Source organism: Schistocerca gregaria, chromosome X, assembly GCF_023897955.1.
Source record: "Schistocerca gregaria isolate iqSchGreg1 chromosome X, iqSchGreg1.2, whole genome shotgun sequence".
Classification (NCBI taxonomy): Eukaryota; Metazoa; Arthropoda; class Insecta; order Orthoptera; family Acrididae; genus Schistocerca; species Schistocerca gregaria.
In genome coordinates, this window is record NC_064931.1 from 504911554 (window position 1) to 504936397 (window position 24844).

General features: G+C 40.7%; 1 protein-coding gene across 4 annotated transcripts in view; it reads right to left on the reverse strand.

Moving 5' to 3' along the window:
• LOC126299607 (protein purity of essence) overlaps nt 1–24844 on the reverse strand; it is a 417439-nt gene that overhangs the window by 335508 nt on the left and 57087 nt on the right. For all 4 annotated transcript variants that reach the window (XM_049991638.1, XM_049991641.1, XM_049991639.1 and 1 more), the window contains exons 5-6: nt 18373–18554; nt 545–735 (exon numbers count right to left, since the gene is read on the reverse strand). In XM_049991638.1, the coding sequence (XP_049847595.1) occupies nt 545–735; nt 18373–18554 (373 nt within the window). The remainder of the gene's footprint in view (nt 1–544; nt 736–18372; nt 18555–24844) is intronic.

Below are 24844 nucleotides of genomic sequence, written 5' to 3' on the forward strand. Positions count from 1 at the left end.
GGATTGTGTCTTCGGTTCCTCTCAGTCAAGATCTTATTCTGACCACAATTATAATTCTGACATGTTTTGTGGCCATGCATGGTAAACCAGTGCTTGTAGACACATTGAACAGTCCGCCACGAAACACCAAGAAATCCAACAACTTCACAAACCATATAGCCATGGACACAGCCCTTGTTTGTCACTCTGTCAGTCCTTAAATTTATCCATGCTAACATACTATGTCCACTGGAAACATAAATGACTCACTGATGACTTCTACGTCTATGTACTCACATAGGGGCAATGCAAACGAGGTTAAGCATGTGACGCGATCACTGCATCATCTGTAAAGGCTTAATGATTTGCATGTGCGTGCGGCAATGGGGTGATTAATTTTTTGTCCTGTGAGGTTAAACTATTTTTGTGTTCCAGCTCAAAGTCAAAATTAATACAAAAGAATATATGTATGTACACCATAAAACAAATCTGATGAAAAAAAAGTACTGAGGTAAGTGTCTTGAATTTACTAATAATTCAGTTTTTTTCCAAAATAAATTCTTACCAGACTGCTTTGGAACTGAAGACATCATTATCCCATGTATTGTTGCAGCAGTTGCTACAGATACAGCTATGTACAAACTTGCCATTGTCAGAATAGTTAATTTTTCAAGTTTGTCAGGAGTCAGTGGCTCCAGGAGTGGTAACTGCAGTGTACTATGTAACACATTCAAATCGTTCTCCAGTAAACTCAAACTGTAAAACATTTTATATTTCATATTAGTTCATAAACTACAATTTATAAAAACTTCCAACATGCTGAAGTAGCTTGGGTCAGCAACTTCTGTTAGTCAGTCGAACAAAAAACCAGACTAGTTGCAAATTATTATTTTTTATTCATTGGTGATTAGGATCGAGGTGAGACCCATTTTCAAATCATCACAACAAGATCGAAAATGGCATTTATGAAGATGCCAAATGTATATACAGTTTTGGTATCTTCAGGAATTGATTTGAAAATGGGTCTCGGTCCAAAACAAGTCACCGAATGAATAGAAAGTAATGATTTGCAACATGGACTGTTTTTTTTTTTGTTCTACTGAATAATTTATAATTTGTGCAAGTCCTCAATAAATTAAATTTAAAATGTGTTCAAAATAAAGTTTTTCATGTATAGAATGTTTGCCATATGAATGAAGACTTTTTTTCAATATATTCTCCAATAGATTAATCAGAATATCTCTAATAATTACACCAAATATGAATACTTGGTATCATTTACAGTATCTTACAGAAATACAGAGGTGGCAAATTACACTAAAACACACCATCAAGTTAATTATGTGGACTAGGGGCTGTGTAGATTTGAATTACTACAGGAGCACATCAAAATTAATAACTTAGCAACAACTTTCAAACACTCAATTTTTGCCATTGATGGGAAAACCTCTGGATATACATGGTCAGTATGTGGGAGAGAATATTGAGGGACACATACTTTGGGTCAGGCTGTTAAGTGTGCCTACCGGAACAGCATCTGTTCACGAAAAGCTGGAAATCAAGTTCTTCACTAAGTGTTCAACTGCTACTAAATTTTGACACCCTAAAGTATAGGATGTAGCATAAGAAAGAGCAGCTCTATCTTAAGAACTGAAAATCTACTTTCAGATATCTTTATTGAGCAATAACTAGCTTTTAGCCTGTGTGCTGCAGCACTGAGCACAATACAGGTGGCATCCAGGCAGTAAAAAAGCTGTTTAACTCCCAGAGCATACTCATTTAAAGTGATTTGCCATTTTGGTTAATAATGTTGAAATATTCCACACACTAACAGAATGTTCTATGAACTTATGTATTTTATCACAGCTTGTATGAAGAACATGCCTACACATAACAAAAATGTTTGTAACTACTCTTACATCACACATGCACCACAGTCAAGTAATTCCTTATGTATATTGGATTCTGATAAATGAATGTCATTTTGGAAAACATTTGGTGAACAGACTGTAACAACCTGAGTAATGATTATAGCTAGCTTACAGGTAGAATAGTTAAACAGTATGGTCCTGCTGTTTCTCAGAGTGTGAGCTCTGTCAGTCATTGCTAAAGATGGCAATGCCCTGGCATATTATTACAATATTCTGATTGCTTACTTAAGACATTAATATTAGAAATAGGAAATACTATGCATTCCAGTATGAAAAATCATCTGCCCTTACAATAATGGTTTGCACGGAAGGAATGATTTCACTACGAGGTGCTATCCAAAATTTTCAGGACTGGTGCTGCCATCTGTTGAAAACCTTACCTTTGGACTAATGGTCACCATCACCCTCGAAGTAGTTCCCATCTGCACGAACACACCGGTCCCAGCACTTCTGCCACCGGTCAAACCTTTTCTGGAAGTCTTGATCCTTGAGTGTGTTTATCAGCACCAGTGATGCTTCTTGACTCCTCTCTAGAGTGTCGAACCGACAGCCTTTCAACATGAGTTTCAGTTTTGGGTATAGCGCGAAGTCCCAAGGTGCCGAATCTGGTGAGTACGGAAGGTGGGGTACAACCACCATGTTGTTTTTTGCCAAAAAGGTCCTGGTGAGCAAGGACGTGTGACAGGGTGCTTTGCCGTGATGCAGCAGTCAGTTTCCTCAACGCCAAAGTTTGGGCCGTCATTGCTGCACGTTTCCACGGGCCCGTTGCAAAATGTCACAGTAGTACGCAGAATTCACTGTTTGGTTGGGTGGGACAAATTCTTTGCGCACAATTCCCTTGGTATCAAAGAAAATGATGATCATGCTCTTCACTTCGCTCTGCACATCTCGCTTTTTTTGGGTCTTGGAGAGCCCAGGCTCTTCGACTGGGACGAATGTTGCTTTGTCTCTGGGTCATAACCGTTAATCCAGTTGAATCATTGCAAGGGTCTCCGTAGTACTTTTCCCGAGATTTGCAGAGAATTTGTTACACACACAATGTTCTGTTCCCGGATCCATCATAAAATCGCCACACACCAAACACAGAGTATTACGGAAATCGCTGAGGACACACAATATGTCCTCCCAGCTGAATGCCACTCCGCACACTGACTCACCAGATATGCAGCTTTCACCACCTATCAGTGCAAAGTTCTTCTTTTACTACTACTACTACTACTACTACTACTACTACTACTACTACTACTTTCCAGATGGCAGCACCAGTCCCGAAAATTTTGGATTCCACCTCCTATAACAGCAACATGAAAATAATAATAAATTGTAGTTCACTGGCCAGTGAATCAAACTAAAGATTAATTGAACTCTAATAAAAATAGTTCATTGGTTACTAGAAATTATCAATTTAGTGTCAGATCCAAAAGAGACTCACTGCCTTTGCCCACTGAACGTATCCATGCAAGAGGGATAAGCTTACCCCCCCCCCCCCCCCCCCCCAGAAAACATTTGACCCTCAAATCCTTAGTATGGCAACAAACCCTCTCCTGGGTACACCGACTTGTCTCAGCATCAGCTGTACGGATGAAGAGACTTGCTTATTCGTATGAAACTGAGGTCTATGCCAGCTGTAGAGCAGTTACTGCGAAGGTCTCTCTCCCTCTACAGGTCTGAGTGGATGAACAATATGGAAAATGTCCCACAATGCCCCATCTCTCCCACATCCATTCCCAAAGTATGATGTGATCCATGTCGAGGGGTGTGTGGCACATGGGAAGATATATTGTGAATAGACCCTCAGGGATACCAGGCAACCTGCATGAGTAATTAGCCTTGAACTGCACGGGGCTTTGCTAGTGTCGACCCGTATTTCCTCAATTCTTGTGGGACCAAAATGGTAAACACAGAAGACAAAACAAAAACTGACGGACTTGATGAGACCTTAAGCACCCAAGCATCATGGCTCGAACTGATGGAAACTGTTTCAACAGCCAGATTGGGTGACAGACCACTCCACGAACTGGACCGGATCAAGATCAAATATATGACTGGGGTTCAGAAGAGAAAATTTCTCAAAGAATAAAAAGAAAAAGAAGCCTTCCAAGACATAAATGGAAGGAATTGAAAGGACTCAAACCTAAGACCTCCAGGAACGAGAGTGCCTCAGAATTAAGGGGGTATACAGACCCCTTCCACTTAAAAGAAAAGGAACAAGGAACAAGGGAGAAGTTTAATACTCCCAATACTCAAAATATTTGGATACAGAAAATTCCGAGGTGATAAATGGCAAAACAGATCTATAGTACTACTGTGGCATTCCTAACACAGAACACCAGCAGCTGCATGTCTGCCGGCAACATGATTCAAATGCTCGCAGCTTCTTTTAAACCGGGGCAGGGCCAAGAAGTCAGTGAGTAGACCATTAAAAAGCAACAGTGGCAGCCACACCAAAATCTAAATCATCATGCACAAAGTGCATCATTCAAGACTACATTCTGCTTCCGCGGCCCACCCAAGCACAAAAATGCAGTACTCCTTACACAGAGGATTTAAGCTTGCACCGGGACAGCAGGCAGCAGGGACACCGCCAGCCCGGAAGTGATGAACCACTGCCTTTGTCGCTGTCTAGTCCACCATCCACCGCTGCTCTTCAACCAAGACATTGCACCCCCAGGGACCAGACTCTGCAAGCTCTGCATGTCTAAACTGTCATTGTTTCATTGACTGTAACTACGAACATTCACTTTTTCATTACTTGTGCTCAGCACAGACTTAGCATTCATTCACGACAAATGTGCTCTACCAGTTATACCATCCAGCAAGCGACTTCATTATTCATTATCTGAATATGGTACCTGTTCTTTCGGACATGTACCAAAGAACAGGTATCATTGGTGACCTTGCAGCTCTCGAAGAATGAAATTACAATGAAATCCCAACCATTTGCTGCTTACAGGTGTCCCCATTGATATTTATCAGTGCCTGTAAGCAGTTAATGGTCTGAATTTCATTCTTCGAGAGTTGCAAGAGTACCGATGGTATCTTTTCTTTTGGGTATGTCCGAAAGAACAGATACATCTTCATATAAATAAGGCTTACTAGCCAATTATCTTCTTCAATGCTGATGCACTCACATTGCTCAAACTCTTACGGTAATCGGTAGACTGACTGCCGCAAGTAATGAGTATAGTGGCCAGGGGCACTACAAATGTAGTGTGTGTGAACAGCAAGTTGGAAATGTGGGTCTCATGGGGAGCATGCCAGAGATAAGTCCCTGCAGTCGCACTATCCTCTGTGTCCTCGATGGCTCACTCGGATACGAGCGTCTGCCATGTAAGCATGAGATCTCGGGTTTGAGCTCCAGTCAGGGCACACATTTTCAACTGTCCCCGTTGATATTTATCAACACCTGCAAGCAGCTAATGGTCTGATTTCATTGTAATTTCATTCATTATTATTTTCCAGTTACTGACTTTTGTAAAACTGTGTTGTTTACCACAGTGTTCAAGAAAGTTTGCCACAGTAATTTTTCTAAAGAAGTATTTCATTTCTATGGTGCTAATCGACAAGTTTTGGAAGACACTTCAAGAAGCATCTTTTGCATTGTTGTTGTTTTTAATGTTTAGTTTTATGCTCAGAACTATGTGCATTCATCATTTTCCCAGTTTAGATTCAGAGTATCAATTACATCAGACATAATACGTCCTGTTTGTCCATGAGAAGCTGGCAATTTGTGCTATGGATGTCAGGAATGACAGGAAGCATGCCCTACCCCCACATTAAGACTGCCAAGGTGAAAGACAGGGTGAGGGGAAGGTAGTGTAGCCTCCTTGGCACAGTGCTGGCATTGTTACCCTTATCCCTAACAATGTTTGCAGTAATTGTAAAATGTAAACTTTCACGGCCGAAACTGTCATGATTAATAAAAATCTTTTCCGGGCTATTATGCCGTGGTCTGATGGATTTCGCATTGTAACCCAATGTTTTGTCCCCATCTGCGGAGGACATCTTCAAGGGGGTTCGTGGCTTCTGTTAACTTCTGAAACACACACTGTCTTACTACTGACTGCAGCAAATTTTTGTTTTCGCGTGCTCCCGCGCATAGGCGTGACGTCACATGTTTTGAATACGCGAGCGCAATTGGCCGTTGTCGGTTGCCGCCGTCCGCTGTTGCTATCATCCCATGGCGGAAGACTGGTACACATCATCTTCAGCACCGGCATCCAGATGTCATTCAATTTCACGCCCTCCTCCTTCCTATTAAAATTCCTGGGGTGTTTCATAATCTCTATAGCCTCTCTGTAAAGCCTTTCATGATATCCGCTTGTGGCCGCCAGTACTTGAGTTCTATCAAAATAAATGTGGTGGTCTCCTGACTGCAAAGCGTGTTCCGCAACAGCTGATCTGTCAATCTCTCCCCTTCTACAATTGCCCTTGTGCTCTTCTAGTCGTTTTTTGACCGTTCTTTTTGTGGTACCCACATACACCTCCCCACAACTACACGGGATCCTGTAAATTCCTGCTTTTTCCAGCAGTTTACGAGCATCCTTAGCCAATCTCAGGTGTTCTTGTATCTTCCGGGTAGGTTTATAAATCACCGCGATATTCCGTTTTTTCAATATTTTTCCTATGCGGTCAGTGACGTCCTTAATAAAAGGCAGGAAAACTTTCGATTTTGCAAGCGCTTGTGCATTGCTATGATTTTCACCCGGCGGTCTTAAAGCTCTTTTTATCTCAGCAGCCGAGTAACCATTCCTGAGTAATGCATCAGTGAGGTGTTCCAGTTCCGTATCCAGTAGCCCAGGTTCACAGATGTTCCTCGCTCTATCCGCCAACGTTTTTATTATGCCTCGCTTTTGTTGTGGGTGGTGGTTCGAATCCCGGTGTAGATAACGATCCGTGTGCGTGGGTTTCTGGTAAACTGTATGGCCTAAGCTACCATCCTGTTTCTTGTAAACTAGCACATCCAGAAAATTTAGTCTCCCTTCTGCCTCCTCCTCCATGGTAAACTGAATCTTCGGATTAATATCGTTTAGATGTTTGTGAAAACGGCCTAGTTCCTCTCTGCCATGCCTCCACAACACAAACGTATCATCTACGTAGCGGAACCAGATATTCGGTTTTTTTTTTGGCAGTTTCTAGAGCCTGCGCCTCGAATTTTTCCATGAAAAAGTTAGCTATAACCGGGCTTAAGGGGCTCCCCATTGTCACGCCATCAGTCTGTTCGTAGAACTCATCGTTCCATTTGAAATATGTGGTCGTAAGGCAATATTTAAATAGTTCTGCAATGTCGGGAGGAAAAATTCTATTCAGCTGTTGCAACACCTCATTGAGAGGAACCATAGTAAATAGCGATGCCACATCGAAACTGACTAACATGTCCTCCGGCTGGACCACTAACATGTCCTCCGGCTGGACCACTATGCCGCTTAATTTACTGATGAAATGTGCAGAATTCTTGATATAGGAGTCCGATCGTCCCACATGCGGCCGTAATAGCGTTGTCAAAAACTTGGCAGTAGAATAGGTGGGCGAACCAATGGCACTCACTATAGGTCTCAGAGGAACAAGTTGTTTATGAACCTTCGGCAAGCCATAGAGTCTTGGTTTCAGCGCAACTGAATTGAACAATGTTTGCAGTAACATTTTGTAACTGGGAGCAGCTTAACATTGGCAGTGCTCCGAGATAAACCAATATCTTTCAGCTAGTGCCAATTTTCTCCACTTATGGCAGCACCATTAAAATTGTCCGCTTATTGTGTACAAGCAGTACTGCAGTCCCTGTTTTGAGGATAGAATTATTATCCACTAGCCAACATCACCCCACAACATGAGGGACTAGTTCAGATGCTCTCTTTGAGAAGATTGGGGGGAGGGGGAGTACAGGCCCCATAATCAGAAAGATCTATCTGGACAAAGGTTCTCTACTCTTCCTGAGGGGATGGGAACAGCAGACTGGATTGGCTCAAAGCAATAGTGACCAAAATATCTCCGTGGGGGGAGGCGAAGTTTCTGGTCAAGACAGCAGCTGAACTCTTCAAGGCTGCAGAAATATTAATTTGGATACTGAAACTTCTTAAGGATGCTCCTCCAAAGACTGTTTCAGAAAATATGTGCACAGAACCAGAAGGTTTCAGAGAACTAGAGAGAAATTAGATGGAAGGCTGTATCTAACAGCCAAACCCTTATGGCAGAAGTAACTGATGAATTCCTGAGGACAATGGAAGAACAGGACCAGGAACTGTATTTAGCATTCTTGCACATTACTGGCACGATAATTAAAGACATTAGAAATGATAATGGTGGCAAGCTGATGACTACAAGTGTTACAGATAAACCTCCAACACAGTAAAGGGACAAGGCCACCCTGAGTCATCGTCTGAAGACAGGAAGTGGACATGGCCCTGATCCAGGAACCCTATTTATATAAAGGGGGTGTATCAGGTATCAGAGGAACTGGGCTTACATGATTTAAGCTAGAAATCTAAAAAACAACTACAGAACATACATTTACGTCAAGAATTGAATTCCTTTCATGCCAATGATGGAACTTGGTGACTATCAGGATGAAACAGCATTAGCAAGGAAGCACGACGGGAAATTGTATTGGCCTCAGCTTACATTCCTTATGAAGACAGTGCTGCTTCTTCCTAGGAATTGAGGAGAATGGTAAACAGCTGCTTACAGCTTAATGAACAACTGTTTGTTAAGAAGCAGCGACACAAACACTGGAGGTAAGTACTTACCTGAATACCTATTGGAGAGCTATCTAGAGGTCTTGAATATGGGTAAGGAACCAATCTTCAAGAACAGACGAAGGGAAGAAAAAATTGAGGTAACTTTTGGGTTCATCTTAATAGGCAGTTATGTTAAACAATGTCATGTGGCAATGAAGCCATCCTTATCTGACCCCATGTTTATTGAGGTTGAAATTGGTGTTAAACAGACTATGATCTATGGGAGTCCTATGAAAACTGATGGAACTCATCTAGGAAGAACCTAAACTCACACTTACTTTAAATTACAAGTTCGATAATAAATCCAGTAGATTTCCAGGAAATGACTCATAAAGTGACATCTGCCATTGTCACCTCATACTTAAAAAAACTGTCTCATAACCAAGAAGAGAACAACCGGGAATGTACCTTGCTGGAATACAATTCTTGAATGGCAAAGAAAGTGCATAAGAAGACTGTTCAGCACTGCAAGAAGGAAAGAACAATGGGCAATATACTGGGATACCCTTGCCAAATACAACCTTGTGATGAAGCAAGCGAAACTATCATCCTGGAAGGTTCAGCTAAAGACAGAAGGCACTCTAAGGAGACATGATGGTGGGTACACAAGAACAGCAATTGAGACACTGGATGTGCTCCTCAATACTCACTGCCCTCAATGCACTGTGGCAGATAACACAGACCTCCCTGCAAGGTACTGGTTTACAGGTAACCAAAGAAAGAGCTGCAAGTCTGCCAAAGAAGGTGTTGATTTTTTTAAAAAATCAAATGGGTGGGTGGATGTTTCAACCAGTCAGTTCACTAGACCCAGCTCTACTGCAACCCAAATGAAAGGGATTAATTAATTTATTAGGAAGAGGGTTTGGAGTCAGCTTAACAGCAGGAGTCATTGCTATCTGTTGGAGAACAGTGAAGGTAGTTTTCATTCCAAAGCCAAGGAGAATTAATCATACCAAGGCTAAGGATACAAAACTAACCAATCTGTCCTCCCTTCTCCAAAAGATCTTAGAAAAATTGGTTAATGTGCATGTTAGTGAAAGGAGGTTAACTGAGGTTCCTCCACATGGAAACCAACACACAGATCATCTACATCTACATTTATACTCCGCAAGCCACCCATCGGTGTGTGGCGGAGGGCACTTTACGTGCCACTGTCATTACCTCCCTTTTCTGTTCCAGTCGCGTATGGTTCGCGGGAAGAACGACTGCCTGAAAGCCTCCGTGCACGCTCGAATCTCTCTAATTTTACATTCATGATCTCCTCGGGAGGTATAAGTAGGGGGAAGCCGTATATTCGATACATCATCCAGAAACGAACCCTCTCGAAACCTGGTGAGCAAGCTACACTGCGATGCAGAGCGCCTCTCTCGCAGAGTCTGCCACTTGAGTTTGCTAAACATCTCTGTAATGCTATCACGGTTACCAAATAACCCTGTGACGAAAGGTGCCGCTCTTCTGCCAAACCATGTGACACAGCACTTCAACTTATTGGGAAGGTGGAAAAAGTTCTGAACTTTCATGCAATTGCTCGCTACATTTCCTCTATAGTGAGAGGGGCTTTAATAACATGACTTTGTAATCTATGGTTAGAGATGCAGAAGAACATGCTACTGGTGATCAACACCACCAGAGAATGTCCCCAAGGAGAGGTTTTGTCCAAACTACAGTGGAACCTATTGGTGAATCAATTCATCGAAATGTTAAATACTAGAGCAGTGGTTCTCAAAGTGTGCACCAGGGTGCACTGGTGTGCCCTAAAACATGTAAGGGTGCGCCCTACAATATTTTAGGAAAACATATGACCATATAAAAGAACATGAAGCTACTCAGTTTTATCCATTTCACAACAGGTATAATATGGAACGAGTCCTTAAGTTATGTCGAATAGTTCAATTTGCTTAAGAAATAAGGCAGCTTATTCTCCTTGCAGTGTCGACAGTATTCGGAACGTTTCATGCCGACTGTCTTCTCTCTTCTATTGCTGCTGATCTTAGCTATCTAACAGTAGCACCTGTTTGGGTACTGGGCAAAGGTATTTCAAAATAATGAGTGATGATAAAGCCATTGCTAGCCCACTGAGGTCATCTCTTACACCACCAAGAAGTGTAAGGAATTCTAGGGAAAGTGTAATTCGCAGTGGGGTGAGAAAAATAATTATTCAGATGGCAGAATGCTGTGGTCTGGAGAAACAGAATGGTTAGATAATTTTCACATTGCTACAATCATAACAATATGCAGTAGTGGGAGTGATTAATGCATTTAATAATGACTGTAACTGCATTTATAAATGTAACACTTCATCCATGGAAAAGTCTGGTGTGGCCAACACAGTAATTTATTTGATGAATTGCAAAAAAAAAAAAAAAACTTGCAGTCCAAGACTGCAACCATGGACTGCAAGTTTCTTACAACATAATGTTTCAAGGTCATTCATAATTAATAATGAATGCCTCACATGCCAATTTCTTCAACTCCTTGCACTATAACTGCACTACAACAGCATTAGCTTAATTTCACAATTTTTGATAAAAATGATGTCCTTTTAGCGAACCCTTTTCACTTTTGTGTGTAAAATATAACTATCTTAGTCGCTGGGTCAGTACCAGGTACACAGGCATCTGTGGATGGAAGATGACTAGCACTGGTTGTGAAATTTTCCTAACCATACCCACTCTCACCACCCCTCACCCTGTAGGTGCCGTGCAAATTATTTTCGCACGCCTAATTCCAAGCTTTCTTTCCATAACAGAATGGTATGACATGTGTGTCGCTCTTGAAATTTGTAAATAAACATTGAGTTCATCCACAGTGTTGTCAAGCATTAATGGATTTCTGGTGAGATCAAAATGTTCAGAATCAGGAGAAAACGGTGAAAAAGTATTTGAGGACTGACATATTTTTCCGACGGAAATTCTTACGGATATTATCTGATTGTGTCACACTTTTGTTTAGCAGTTGATCTCACTATGGATGTTTTTCTTTTATGATGGTAGGTATGCTGAAATTGAACCTTGTGTGCTACGCACGTGATCATGAGTTGTCCACAGAATTCAGGTTTCTTGTTGTTCCCAATGACTGCAAACGTATTCCGCCTAACTCCAAGTGGCATTGCAACAGCACGTAGGAAGTGAATTGCTTATTATTATTATTATTATTATTGCTCATTATGACCTATTAAGGTACCATGACAGTGTATCAAAAAATTATAAACAACATCCACAACCAGTCACTTTTTAATAATATTTTATTGAAAATGGATGCCTTCCTGTTGTCAATAAATATTATTGAAATAAGAAACTGGGAGAGGAAATTATGTGTGAGAGCTGCTTACTATTTGATCTCGAACTACTCGTGACTAAAAGAATTTCATTTCATGTTCTTTGCTGCAGATGAGTAGTACATGTGAACATGATCATCATTGTTCACGAAGCCTTGTTTCTGAGCTTCATTTCCACTGCAGTTTAGTGATCTCCAGTGGATTCAAGACAGAAGCTTCCAGCAAGGTTAACAGAACTTGAAAATTATCGTTGGCGGCACTGTTAACCCTTGCAGGCACAAGATTCCATGCCCGTAATGAAAGCATGTTTCCACTGGTGTGTGCTCCACATTATCGCAGAGCTTTCAGGTGATGCATCAGTGAGGTGTCATGCTGTACGTGGGGCTCATGATTTGTGTACAGTGTACTGCTTATTTTCAAAGCACTAGAAGCGAATCTTATATGCAAAATACAATCATATAAAATGGGCAGATTTCTGAAAAACAAGCACATGCCATCGAAGAAACTGATTCTGGAAATGAATAAATGCTAGGTGCGAGGAAAAATGCAAAAGAGCGGCCTATTTGTAAGTACAATGAAAGCTACTTAAGCTACAGTTTCACTTGAGCTGGGAGTGAAGGTTATCCTTTCTCACTAGGCTTATTATGTGGGTACAAAATAGCAAATGAACTGAGCAAACATTTTAAAACATTGCATTCTTATTGACAAGATAAACCTGTAAGCTGTTTCAAGAGATTGTCTTAACAGCAAACAAGGGCAGCAAATTCTTTTCAAAGTGTAATGTCTGTCTCTGATAAAGTTTTGATCGCTTCCTAGCAAGTACCTGAACTAATAGTAAAGAGTATGAAAACTCATATCATAGGTGAGCCAGCCACATTTTTCATATTAGGTGAGACCTACTGCCAGGTATTCCATATCAGTGACCTCAGTGGTCATTAGACATCGTGAGAGAGGAGAATGGTGCAGTCCGCAGAACTCACAGACTTCGAACGTGGTCACGTGATTGGGTGTCACTTGCATCATACGTCTGTACACGAGATTTCCACATTCCTAAACATCCCTAGGTCCAAAGTTTCCAACGTGACAGTGAATTGGAAATGTGAAGGGGGCACATACAGCACAAAAGCATACAGGCAGACCTCATCTGCTAACTGACAGAGACCGCCGACAGTTTAAGAGGGTCATAATGTGTAATAGGCAGACATCTATCCAGACTATCACACAAGAATTCCAAACTGCATCAGGATCCAGTGCAAGTACTATGACAGTTAGTCGGGAGGTGAGAAAACTTAGATTTCATGATTGAGCTGCTGCTCATAAGCCACACATCATACCGGTAAATGCCAAATGATTGCCTTGAATGCCCAGTAAACGTCGTCTGCCAGCATGTGTAGTGCCAACAGTAAAATTCGGAGGCAGTGGTGTTATGGTGTAGTCGGGTTTTTCATGAAGGGGGCTTGCACCCCTTATTGTTTTGCGTGACACTATCACAGCACACGCTTACATTGATGTTTAAGCACCTTCTTGCTTCCCTCTGTTGAAGAGCAATTCGGGGATTGCGACTGCATCTTCTACATCTACATCTACATACTCCGCAATCCACCATACGGTATGTGGCGGAGGGTACCTCGTACCACAACTAGCATCTTCTCTCCCTGTTCCACTTCCAAACAGAACAAGGGAAAAATGACTGCCTACATGCCTCTGTACGAGCACTAATCTCTCCTATCTTTGTGGTCTTTCCATGAAATATATGTTGGCGGCAGTAAAATTGTACTGCAGTCAGTCTCAAATGCTGGTTCTCTAAATTTCCTCAGCAGCGATTCATGAGAGGAACGCCTCCTTTCCTCCTGAAGCATTTCCGTAACACTCGCGTGATGATCAAAACTTCCAGTAACAAATCTAGCAGCCCGCCTCTGAATTGCTTCTATGTCCTCCCTCAATCTGACCTGACAGGGATCCCAAACACTCGAGCAGTACTCAAGAATAGGTCGTATTAGTGTTTTATAAGCGGTCTCCTTTACAGACGAACCACATCTTTCCAAAATTCTACCAATTAACCGGAGACGACTATCCGTCTTCCCCACAACTGCCATTACGTGCTTGTCCCACTTCATATCGCTCTGCAATGTTACGCCCAAATATTTAATCGACATGACTGTGGCAAGCTCTACACTACTAATAGAGTATTCAAACATTACGGGGTTCTTTTTCCTATTCATCTGCATTAATTTACATTTATCTATATTTAGAGTTAGCTGCCATTCTTGATACCAATCACAAATCCTGTCCAAGTCATCTTGTATTCTCCTACAGTCACTCAATGACGACACCTTCCCGTACACCACAGCATCATCAGCAAAAAGGCGCACATTGCTATCCACCCCATCCAAAAGATCATTTAGGTAGATAGAAAACAACAGCGGACCTACCACACTTCCCTGCGGCACTCCAGATGATACCCTCACCTCCGATGAACACTCACCATCGAGGACAACATACTGGGTTCTATTACTTAAGAAGTCTTCGAGCCACTCACATATTTGGGAACCAATCCCATGTGCTCGTACCTTAGTTAGTAGTCTGCAGTGGGGCACCGAGTTAAATGCTTTCCGGAAGTCAAGGAATATGGCATCCGTCTGATACCCTTCATCCATGGTTCACAAGATATCATGTGAAAAAAAGGGCGAGTTGCGTTTCGCAGGAGCGATGCTTTCTAAAGTCGTGCTAATGCATGTACAGCAACTTCTCTGTCTCAAGGAAATTCATTATATTCGAACTGAGAATATGTTTGGGAATCCTGCTACAAACTGATGTTAAGGATATTGGTCTGTAATTTTGAGGATCCGTCGTTCTATCCTCCTTATATACAGGTGTCACCTGCACTTTTTTCCAGTCGCTTGGGACTTTACATTGGGCAAGAGATTTGCTATAAATGCAAGCTTAGTAAGGAGCCAATGCAGTAGAGTACTCTCTGTAAAACCAAACTGGAATCCCATCAGGACCTGGTGATTTATTTATTTTCAACCCATTCAGCTGCTTCACAACCCCAGGGATGTCTATCACTATGTCCTCCATACGAGAATCTGTACGAGACTCGAACGGTGGTATGTTTGTATGATCCTCCTGCGTGAAAGATTTCTCAAATGCTAAATTTAAAATTTCAGCTTTCGTTTTGCTGTCTTTCGTTGCCAGGCTAGCCTGATCAGTGAGTGACTGGATGGAAGCCTTCGACCCGCTTACCGATTTTACGTAAGATCAGAATTTCCTTGGGTTTTCAGCAAGATCTTTTGCTAAGGTATGACTGTAGTAGTGGTTGTATGCTTTGCGCATTGCTCTTTTTACAGCTGCACGAATCTCTACTAACTTTTGCCTGTCCTCATTCTCCCGATGTTTCTTGTACAACGAGTGCAACTGTCTTTGCTTCCTGAGCATTCTCCGAATTGCGCTGTTAAACCACGGTGGGTCTTTTCCGTCCGTAACCCACTTTTTTGGCACATACTTCTCCAAGGCGTGACTTATAATGTGTTTAAAATTTGCCCATAATTTTCCACGTCCATTGTACTGGAAGTAAATGAAGTCAATTCATTTACTAAGTGGGATGCTAACAACTGCTTATCTGCTCTTTCTAGTAAGAATACTCTCCTAGCCTTCTTGAGCGACTTTTTAACTTCCATAACCATGGTCGTAATGACATCATTATCACTAATCCCTGTTTCAACACAGACACCGTCGATGAGGTCTAGTCTGTTCGTGGCTACCAGATCTAAAATATTTCCATTACGCGTTGGCTGTCGATTTAGCTGCTCAAGACAGTTTTTGGATAATGTGTTCAAAAGTAATTCACACATCAGCTTGTCTGTACCGCCTGTAATGAATCCATAGACATCCCAGTCTATACTAGGTAGGTTGAAGTCGCCTCCCACTAATATAGCATGATCCGAGTACTTCTGCAATACAGAATGCAGACTCCCTTTGAATGATTCTAGAACTGTCACGGTGGAACCTGGTGGCCGGTAATAACACCCCACAATTAACTTTATTTCCCCTAGCCCTGTTAAACGTGTTCAGATAACTTCACAATCACACTCTACTTCGACCTCAGTACACACAATATTTTTGTCAACTGCAATGAAGACACCACCTCCTACGGTGTCTAATCTACCTTTCCGATACACGTTCCAACCCTCACTAAATATTTCAGAACTTCCTATCTCAGGGTTCAGCCAGGTCTCAGTCCCGAGAATAATTTGCAAGCCACACGCTTCCTGGAGGGCAGTAAATTCAGGAACTTTATACCGATCACTCTGAAAATTTACTGCTAATATCTTGATAGCTGAAGTGTCTGTACACTGAGCGCGTCCAGATTTCCCTGCCTGCACATTGACTGGTGAGTGTTCATCAGGACACCTCGCACTACTGCCTAGCCTAAAAAACCCCCATGTGCACGCCACAAGTACTCTGCTACCTGAGTAGCTGCTTCCTTTGTGTAGTGCACCACTGACCTATCTAGGGGCATCCTACAATTCCACACCCAATAGAATAAGTCTAGAAATCTGCAGCCAAGACCATCACAGAGTCAGCGAAACCTCTGATTGAGACCCTCCACTCGGCTCCAAACCAAAGGACCCTGGTCCACTCTGCGAACGACGCTGCAAATAGAAAGCTCTGCTTGCACGTCACATGTGAGGCCAGCAGTCTTCACCAAATCCACCAGCTAACTGTACGAACTGAGGATCGGCTCAGAACCCAAGCAGCAGGCATGATTTTTAAGTCATTTTCATCCAGGTTTCTGGATACTTCTGATCACATAGCATATGCAGAACAGGGATTTATTTCATTCAAAAGACTGACAAACAAGCAATTAAGCTTTTGGCTCCTAAGTGCATATGTACGTAGTCTTACTCTATAAGGAATTTTAATTCTAAATCTTTATATCTTTTCAACTTGTTAATGTACATTCCAATTTCTATGGTCTTCATGGTGACCGAGTTCCAGTAAGTCACAGATTTGGGCAGAACCCGCATCTGACCAAATATAATCTTGTGTTTATTCACAAGGCTGTATTCAATCACTCTTTATTTTCCTAAATTTCTGTACTTGCATGGCACTTTTTTTATAGTGTAGTGTTGGAAAAAGATTCAAGAAATTCATCATGTAACCACCAACAAATTTGCATAGAAAATTACATATACCTATTGCTCTAAATCCATGACTATCCTTCACAAGGTACATCATCTCATTTTCCTAAGGTGAAACTGTATCTACTATCCATTCTATTTTACTGGTTTGTGCTCCAGAGAATAATTGAATTCTGTACATGGATCCTCTCCTGTTACTCAAGATAGTCTTGTGCATTTTCCAGAGAGCACTAGCTCTCTTAACAAAGCTATCAAAAAGTTCTGTTTGGAGCCAAGATGGTTGTTGTCTGATATGGTGCTGGCTCTGAGAACTGTTAGCATATGACACACAGAGCAAACACCGTATTATATAATTATCACTTTTTCTACAAAAGGATATATGCAATCTGTCTGCTCCTATGATAATGGCTATCAGACAAATCATATCACGTGAGCAGTCTCTGGGAAACACAGTTGTTCACCTACTCAATCAAAACAAGTTATTCAATATACAGTCATCATGTGGAGCAACAATCAACAGTGAAATAGAACAAAGCTTGAACAGTTAACTGATCAAAACCTGTTTTTGTCCCCCCCCCCCCCTCCCCCCATCCCCATTAAAATATGAGGGAATTTTCTGAAGGATGGTCACAGTCTCAGTTACGGTTATTTAGAATCCATGTGAATATGGTAAAAGTTTTGTGGGGAAATCTATTAAAAGTGTTTCCCAGCACACTGCACCAAATCACCAGTCTTGCATCAAGCACACAAATCTGGAAAAATCTGCCTTGGCTGAACATCTCTTTATGAACAGGCACAAGGTTTTATTTGAGCAGACAGATTCAGGGACACGCATAAAATTACTGGGACTAAGAGATAATGGAAGACTGAAGTTGGAAATACAGATAATATGCTGCACAGTGTGCATCATGATGTCTACCATATTGCTGCAAGTGACATCAATGGCTTTTGGTGTGATCTCTGGGCACCTAAAGCACATTTACAGCCTTCATATTTGTGGTTTTCCACCATCTTGGTGAAAGTAGTGTGCCTTTCTGCACGAGGACTGTAGGAAATGGTAAACATCTTAAAATTTTATGCTAATTTGATGAAGAAAGTTAAGTCAGTTTTTCCCCATAATTTAAGCAGTCTTGAAGTGCCATAGCAACTAAAATGATTTTCTGTTACTTCTGATAAAACATCTTTTAGTGGGTCTGTGACGAGGCTTGGCTAATAATAATTTTGTTTTGATGAACAACAATTGACCGTAATCATGCCATATTACTAAGCCTTTTCAGTCTCCTGCTCCAATGAAATACACAGAAACTTACCTCTGTCGAATTAGCAGGGTCTCATTAGGCAAAAATGGTAACAAAATTGTATTTCTGCTCAAAGACTCCTTAGCTTTCAAAACGTAACGATTGATGTGAGGCAGTGCCATGCAAACATCAATCAAAACTTCACCAGCCCCCAGCGATCTCAAAATCCATATATTTCTGTCAGTGTAAAAGGCCTGTAACAAAGTATTTAAAATTCAACAGTGAAATTTAAGACGTATCAAAACCTAATGGGTAAATATGTACCTTAAAAAAATTAACAACATTGTATCATTATCGCTGCACAAGATATACGAATCAATGTACTTGGAAACCTCAGTGGTCACCAATATATACTGTGGAAGCAACTAAATGCAGAGCATATAAATGAGGTTTAAGATTACTTAACACCTGTAAGAGCTGGATGCACGGAAGAGACACTGCAAACTAGTCTCTTCCAGATAATGTGCCAAGGCAAGAAGAATGTGTATAAACCATTTTTGATTTTCAACCTTATCAGTGACCTATCTTTTAATGAGGAAAAAAATCCAGATAAGAAAAGTTGGCATAATGAAACAACAAAATTAAAAGAATACAAGTAAAAACACTAATAATAACAGTACACCCTTCATAAGAACTGAATTCTCTTTGCAGTTCTTAATATTATACAAACTAAATTATTAATGTAAAGCAGGAAACAAAATATACTAAGTGCAAAACCCTGAGGAACATCCCATATTATACTTTCCCAGTTATATGCCAGCTCACTTCCAACATGTGATCATGTCGGTGAGAGTTTTGAAGAAATATTAACAAGAACATGATAGAATATTCAGAATTTAATAACAGTATTTGGAAATGCTTTCAAGAGGCTGTGAGCAAGTACGATGAAAATTTGCTAAGAGAATGAACTGAAATCAATATGGTTACACACAAAAAACCATAACAGAATTATGGTCTACAGATATCACATTTAATCTGTTAAGCTGGAAGATTGCACTGTGATTAACAAAGAAATAAAATTGTTACGAATTCAAAGATTTCGTTACATGTTAGCATAATACACTAGATGAATAAGAAACATGCATTGTTAACAACGAAAATAACGATGGTGCAAAAACAGTGACAAACAAGGTGCATAAAGCCATTTGAGGTATGGAGAAAGGAAGTACATGTGGAGATGATGTTTCAATACAAAGGATTACAGTTAAAGAAAAAGAGGTAAAAAAAAGAAATTTGTATAATTGTTTACACAATGTCTGTGGTGGAAACCCCTCCACAAACTGGAACAACAATTTATTCAAATTCATAGGATAGGATAAATAATAAAAATTACAGACCTATTAGTCTCCTCTCGATAATGAACAAGATACTCACAAAAATTATCACAACCACATAGAAAAAAATGTTTGATTTTAATCAGGTAAAGGAGTAAGTGGACTTTAGAAGTGGATATAGTACACCAGACTCATAAATGAAAATACAGATTGGAACGATGACAATGCCTGCTTTTTCTGCAATTTCTAGGTTTTGAGACAGTCGAGTGCAATTGCAGTTAAATCTGTACTAGCATTCTTTGAGAAACCAGACACTTATTCAACACATGTTATTACACTGAAGATGATGTCATCAATGCTACTACATCTTCAATTAGACTTCACCAATATAGTAACAAACATAGAACAGAGAGAGCGAACCTCTTCCAGCTAATGTGTCAAGGCAAGAAGAATGTGTGTCAACCGTTTTTGATTTTCAACCTTATCATTGACCTATCTTTTAATGAGGAAAAAAAATCCAGGTAAGAAAAATCTACTCTATAGGAATCGGTATGGGTTTCAAAAAAGACAATCTTCTGAAACCCAGCTCGCGCTATTCGTCCACGAGACTCAGAGCGCCATAGACACGGGTTCCCAGGTAGATGCAGTGTTTCTTGACTTCCGCAAGGCGCTCGATGTAGTTACCCACAGTTGTTTAATGAACAAAGTAAGAGCATATGGACTATCACACCAAGTGTGTGATTGGATTGAAGAGTTCCTAGGTAACAGAACACAGCATGTCATTCTCAATGGAGAGAAGTCTTCCGAAGTAAGAGTGATTTCAGGTGTGCCACAGGGGAGTCTCGTAGGACCGTTGCTTTTCACAATATACATAAATGACATTGTGGATAACATCGGAAGTTCACTGAGGCTTTTTGTGGATGATGCTGTGATATATCAAAAGGTTGTAACAATGGAAAATGGTAGTGAAATGCAGGAGGATGTCTGCAGCGAATTGACGCATAGTGCAGGGAATGGCAACTGAATCTTGATGTACACAAGTGTAATGTGCTGCGAGTACATAGAAAGATAGATCTCTTATCATTTAGCTACAATATAGCAGGTCAGCAGCTGAAGCAGTTAATTCCATAAATTATCTGGGAGTACGCATTAGGAGTGATTTAAAATGGAATGATCATATAAAATTGATCGTCGGTAAAGCAGATGCCAGACTGAGATTCATTGGAAGAATCCTAAGGAAATGCAATACAAAAACAAAGGAAGTAGGTTACAGTACACTTGTTGGCCCACAGCTTGAATACTGCTCACCAGTATGGGATCCGTACCAGATAGAGTCGATAGAAGAGATAGAGAAGATCCAACAGAGAGCAGCGCGCTTTGTTACAGGATCATTTAGTAATCACGGAAGAATGTGTGTCAACCGTTTTTGATTTTCAACCTTATCATTGACCTATTTTTTAATGAGGAAAAAAAATCCAGTGGAAGACTCTGCAGGAGAGACGTTCAGTAGCTCGGTACGGGCTTTTGTTGAAGTTTCGAGAACATACCTTCACCGAGGAGTCAAGCAGTATATTGCTCCCTCCTACTTATATTTCGTGAAGAGACCATGAGGATAAAATCAGGGAGATTAGAGCCCACACAGAGGCATACCGACAATCCTTTTTTCCATGAACAATACGAGTCTGGAATAGAAGGGAGAACCGATAGTGGTACTCAAGGTACCCTCCGCCACACACCGTCAGGTGGCGTGCAGAGTATGGATGTAGATAGTGGGGGGAAAAAAACGAAGAGTCCGGCTAAGAGATCTCATTTCACTGAGACTATCTCAACAACCTTTGAGAACATTTCACACATATAAACAGATAAAACAAGGAATGGATAAATGTTAATAGAACGTACTTCAACTACCTACATTTTGCTGATGGCATTGCTTCTACTGCAGATAAGCTTTGACAGCAAATGCAAAAATTTAAAGTTTGAAACTATATCTGAAAATCAGTTATTAAACGAGTAAAAAAGTCTAGGCATCTGAAAAGGTACATTTACAAACAGTACAAATTCGTAATTTTGACTTATGACAGTGATGCATGGACATTTCATGCAAAAACCACTTGAGAACTGAATGATGCTCACTATGCAATACACAGATGCATACTGGACTTAATAGGAAAGATAGGAAACTATAGAGATTGAGGAACAGACTAGGACAATATAATCAAGATGAAATGAGGTTTGTGGAACATGTTCCCAGATTGACAAATTGATGTTAGATCTCTGCTGAATACCAAGACATAGGAAAAGAAAGACACAACGATCTTGTACAAGACATGCAGCTGAGTGGCTGTGGAGCTATAATGCCACTAATGTTCAGTTACATAACATTGTTGTCTGACCTTTATTCATAACTCTATGTTGTGGCTCATCAACAAATTTACTGCTGCACCAGATGAGTCATCCAACGATAGATATTTAGTATTACCCATACAAAGCAAGTGCAGGTCACCAGTGAGTACTGTAATTTGAAATAGCTTTCATAAATCGGGATAGAAATCTGTATTAATGTGTGATATGTATGTAGGTTGCAGTAGGTACTGGGAGATGAAGACGCTTGCACAGGATAGAGCAGCATGGAGAGCTGCATCAAACAAGTCTCAGGACTGAAGACAACAACAACAACAACAACAACAACAACAACAACAACATGTAGATGAGCAGACACATTTGAAAAAGGGGCACAGTTTTTAAGAAGAATGAAACATCAGATTTAGATCGGTAGTAGTTATATATATGAAATTTAATCTACATTGTTGTTGTTGTCTTCAGTCCTGAGACTGGTTTGATGCAGCTCTCCATGCTACTCTATCCAGTGCAATCTGCTTCATCTCCCAGTACCTACTGCAACCTACATCCTTCTGAATCTGCTTACTGTATTCATCTCTTGGTCTCCCTCTACGATTTTTACCCTCCACGCTGCCCTCCAATGCTAAATTTGTGATCCCTTGATGCCTCAAAACACGTCCTACCAACCGATCCCTTCTTCTAGTCAAGTTGTGCCACAAACTTCTCTTCTCCCCAATCCTATTCAATACCTCCTCATTAGTTACGTGATCTACCCATCTAATCTTCAGCATTCTTCTGTAGCACCACATTTCGAAAGCTTCTATTCTCTTCTTGTCCAAACTAGTTATCGTCCATGTTTCACTTCCATACATGGCTACACTCCAAACAAATACTTTCATAAACGACTTCCTGATACATAAATCTATATTCGATGTTAACAAATTTCTCTTCTTGAGAAACGCTTTCCTTGCCAATTAATGATGGCAAAGTGACAGTGTGCTACGAGTACAGCAGGGTGTATACGACCCGGGACAACCGGGAGATCCAGAAAAACCTGGGAATTTTTTCATCCAGCAGAAAATCGGGAAGAATCCTAGAATTTTTTAGAATTTCGGGAATTTTTCATTGTTTTAGTTTTCAGTTAAATTTTTGTAATTTTGATTGGAAAGAACCATTACTCTAACAAAGGATATTACTGTACCCAGCAACTGCAGAATAATACTGCAGCATTAAAACATGAAAGAGAGAAAGAAAACCAAAATAAAACTTAAATTGCAAAGGAAATGCACCATATAAAACAACACAGTGCTTGTACAAGCATCTTCCAACAGAAAAATGTGTCAAAGGCTTTCAGAAGACTATGCAATGCTTCATAACAACAAATTGCCTTTGATGAGCGTGTCGTCACAACGGTTCTGATTAGACTCATTTAATCAGTAACGAGTGGGCTCATGCACATGCGCAGTTGAGTCGCATATGAGTAGTACCTTCTCCCACTTCTGGCTACAGAAATGTTGTTGTTGGTTGTGTAAGCAGCAGTAGCAGCAACCAGCCACATGGTACCCGGAAAAATTTTACTGGTGTACCCAAGCTGGCAGAGTCATGCATGTGCAGCAGGCCCGGTTCTACGGATCTAGTAGAGAGTGAGGGCAAACCAGGGTATCTATCGATTATTCGTATGATTTTGAAACGCACCACTGCTGGTTTTTGAACACATTCTAAGTTGATTTCTGAATCAATTATAAGTTGATTCTTGAATGTGTGCATAGTGTATGTCATGCCTCTGCCTGGGGAATCCTTGTCACATCTAGAAATAAACTTTCCTGCAGACAAAACGGGACGGGGCTATACGAGCTGAGTGGAATAAAGCCGAACTGGTGAATGCCAAGTGCTGCTTGTTTATGTGGTTGATTCGGTTTGCGAATGTTCAGCGTTGTTATAATTACTAGCGAAATCCATAGATTCGGACTACCAGAACGGAAGTAAACGACTAACAGGTAAGAGAGATAACGTATTATCTTCTTGGTGTATCCAAGAAAATGAAATTTTGACAGAAATTTTTTGGCCACATCACTACATGAGACAGGGCCAGTTGTAGTCCCCGGCTAGCAGCCGCTTAAGTTCCATTCTAGTAGCAGCGTGGAAAACGCATTGTACGCACACGTATTAAACGCCTAACTGGAGAATAATCGCTGGATAACTAAACCGGTGATTGTGGCAGGGTTAGTGACGTTAACCTGAGAATGAGTTTTGACAGTGGTAGCAATAGTTACAGAATTAGTGATGACAAGGCTGTTTGTTAGGCAGGAGAAGAAACGGGGACATCACACATATTATGGAAGAATATGACGATTCCAAATTTATACACAAATTTTGTCCTACTACTTATCGGTTTCGTGCATGAGAAACTGGAGTGTATGAATGAAATGTGAAACTATTTCCTAACGTAAAGCTTTTTGCTTGTAGCAGGCCAAATAGGTATTTCGCATTGGTACTTCGTGAATTATATTCTGACGTATTATAAAAATGATCATTAATACCAAAACAGTCTCACTTTTTGTGTGTGTTACAATTGCTGGAATATAAAAAAGGCCTTTTTTTTTTCTCCAGCACACAGGGACAAAATAGACGTAATCAGATCGAGAAACCACATCAGTCTTGGGTACTATTGTATTAACAGCTTTTTCAGTATTAGACAACATTTCTATTTTTCATATAGCAAAATGTTTTATGAACTAGGTAATAGTCCTTTCGCAGAATGGAAAGCACGCCATGTAAAGCTGTAGCAAAATTAGAGAGAAAAATCGCTAGGACCCAAGTATTGAAGAAATGTGTACTGTCTTGGCTGTCTCTTGTCTTTACTGGTTTTG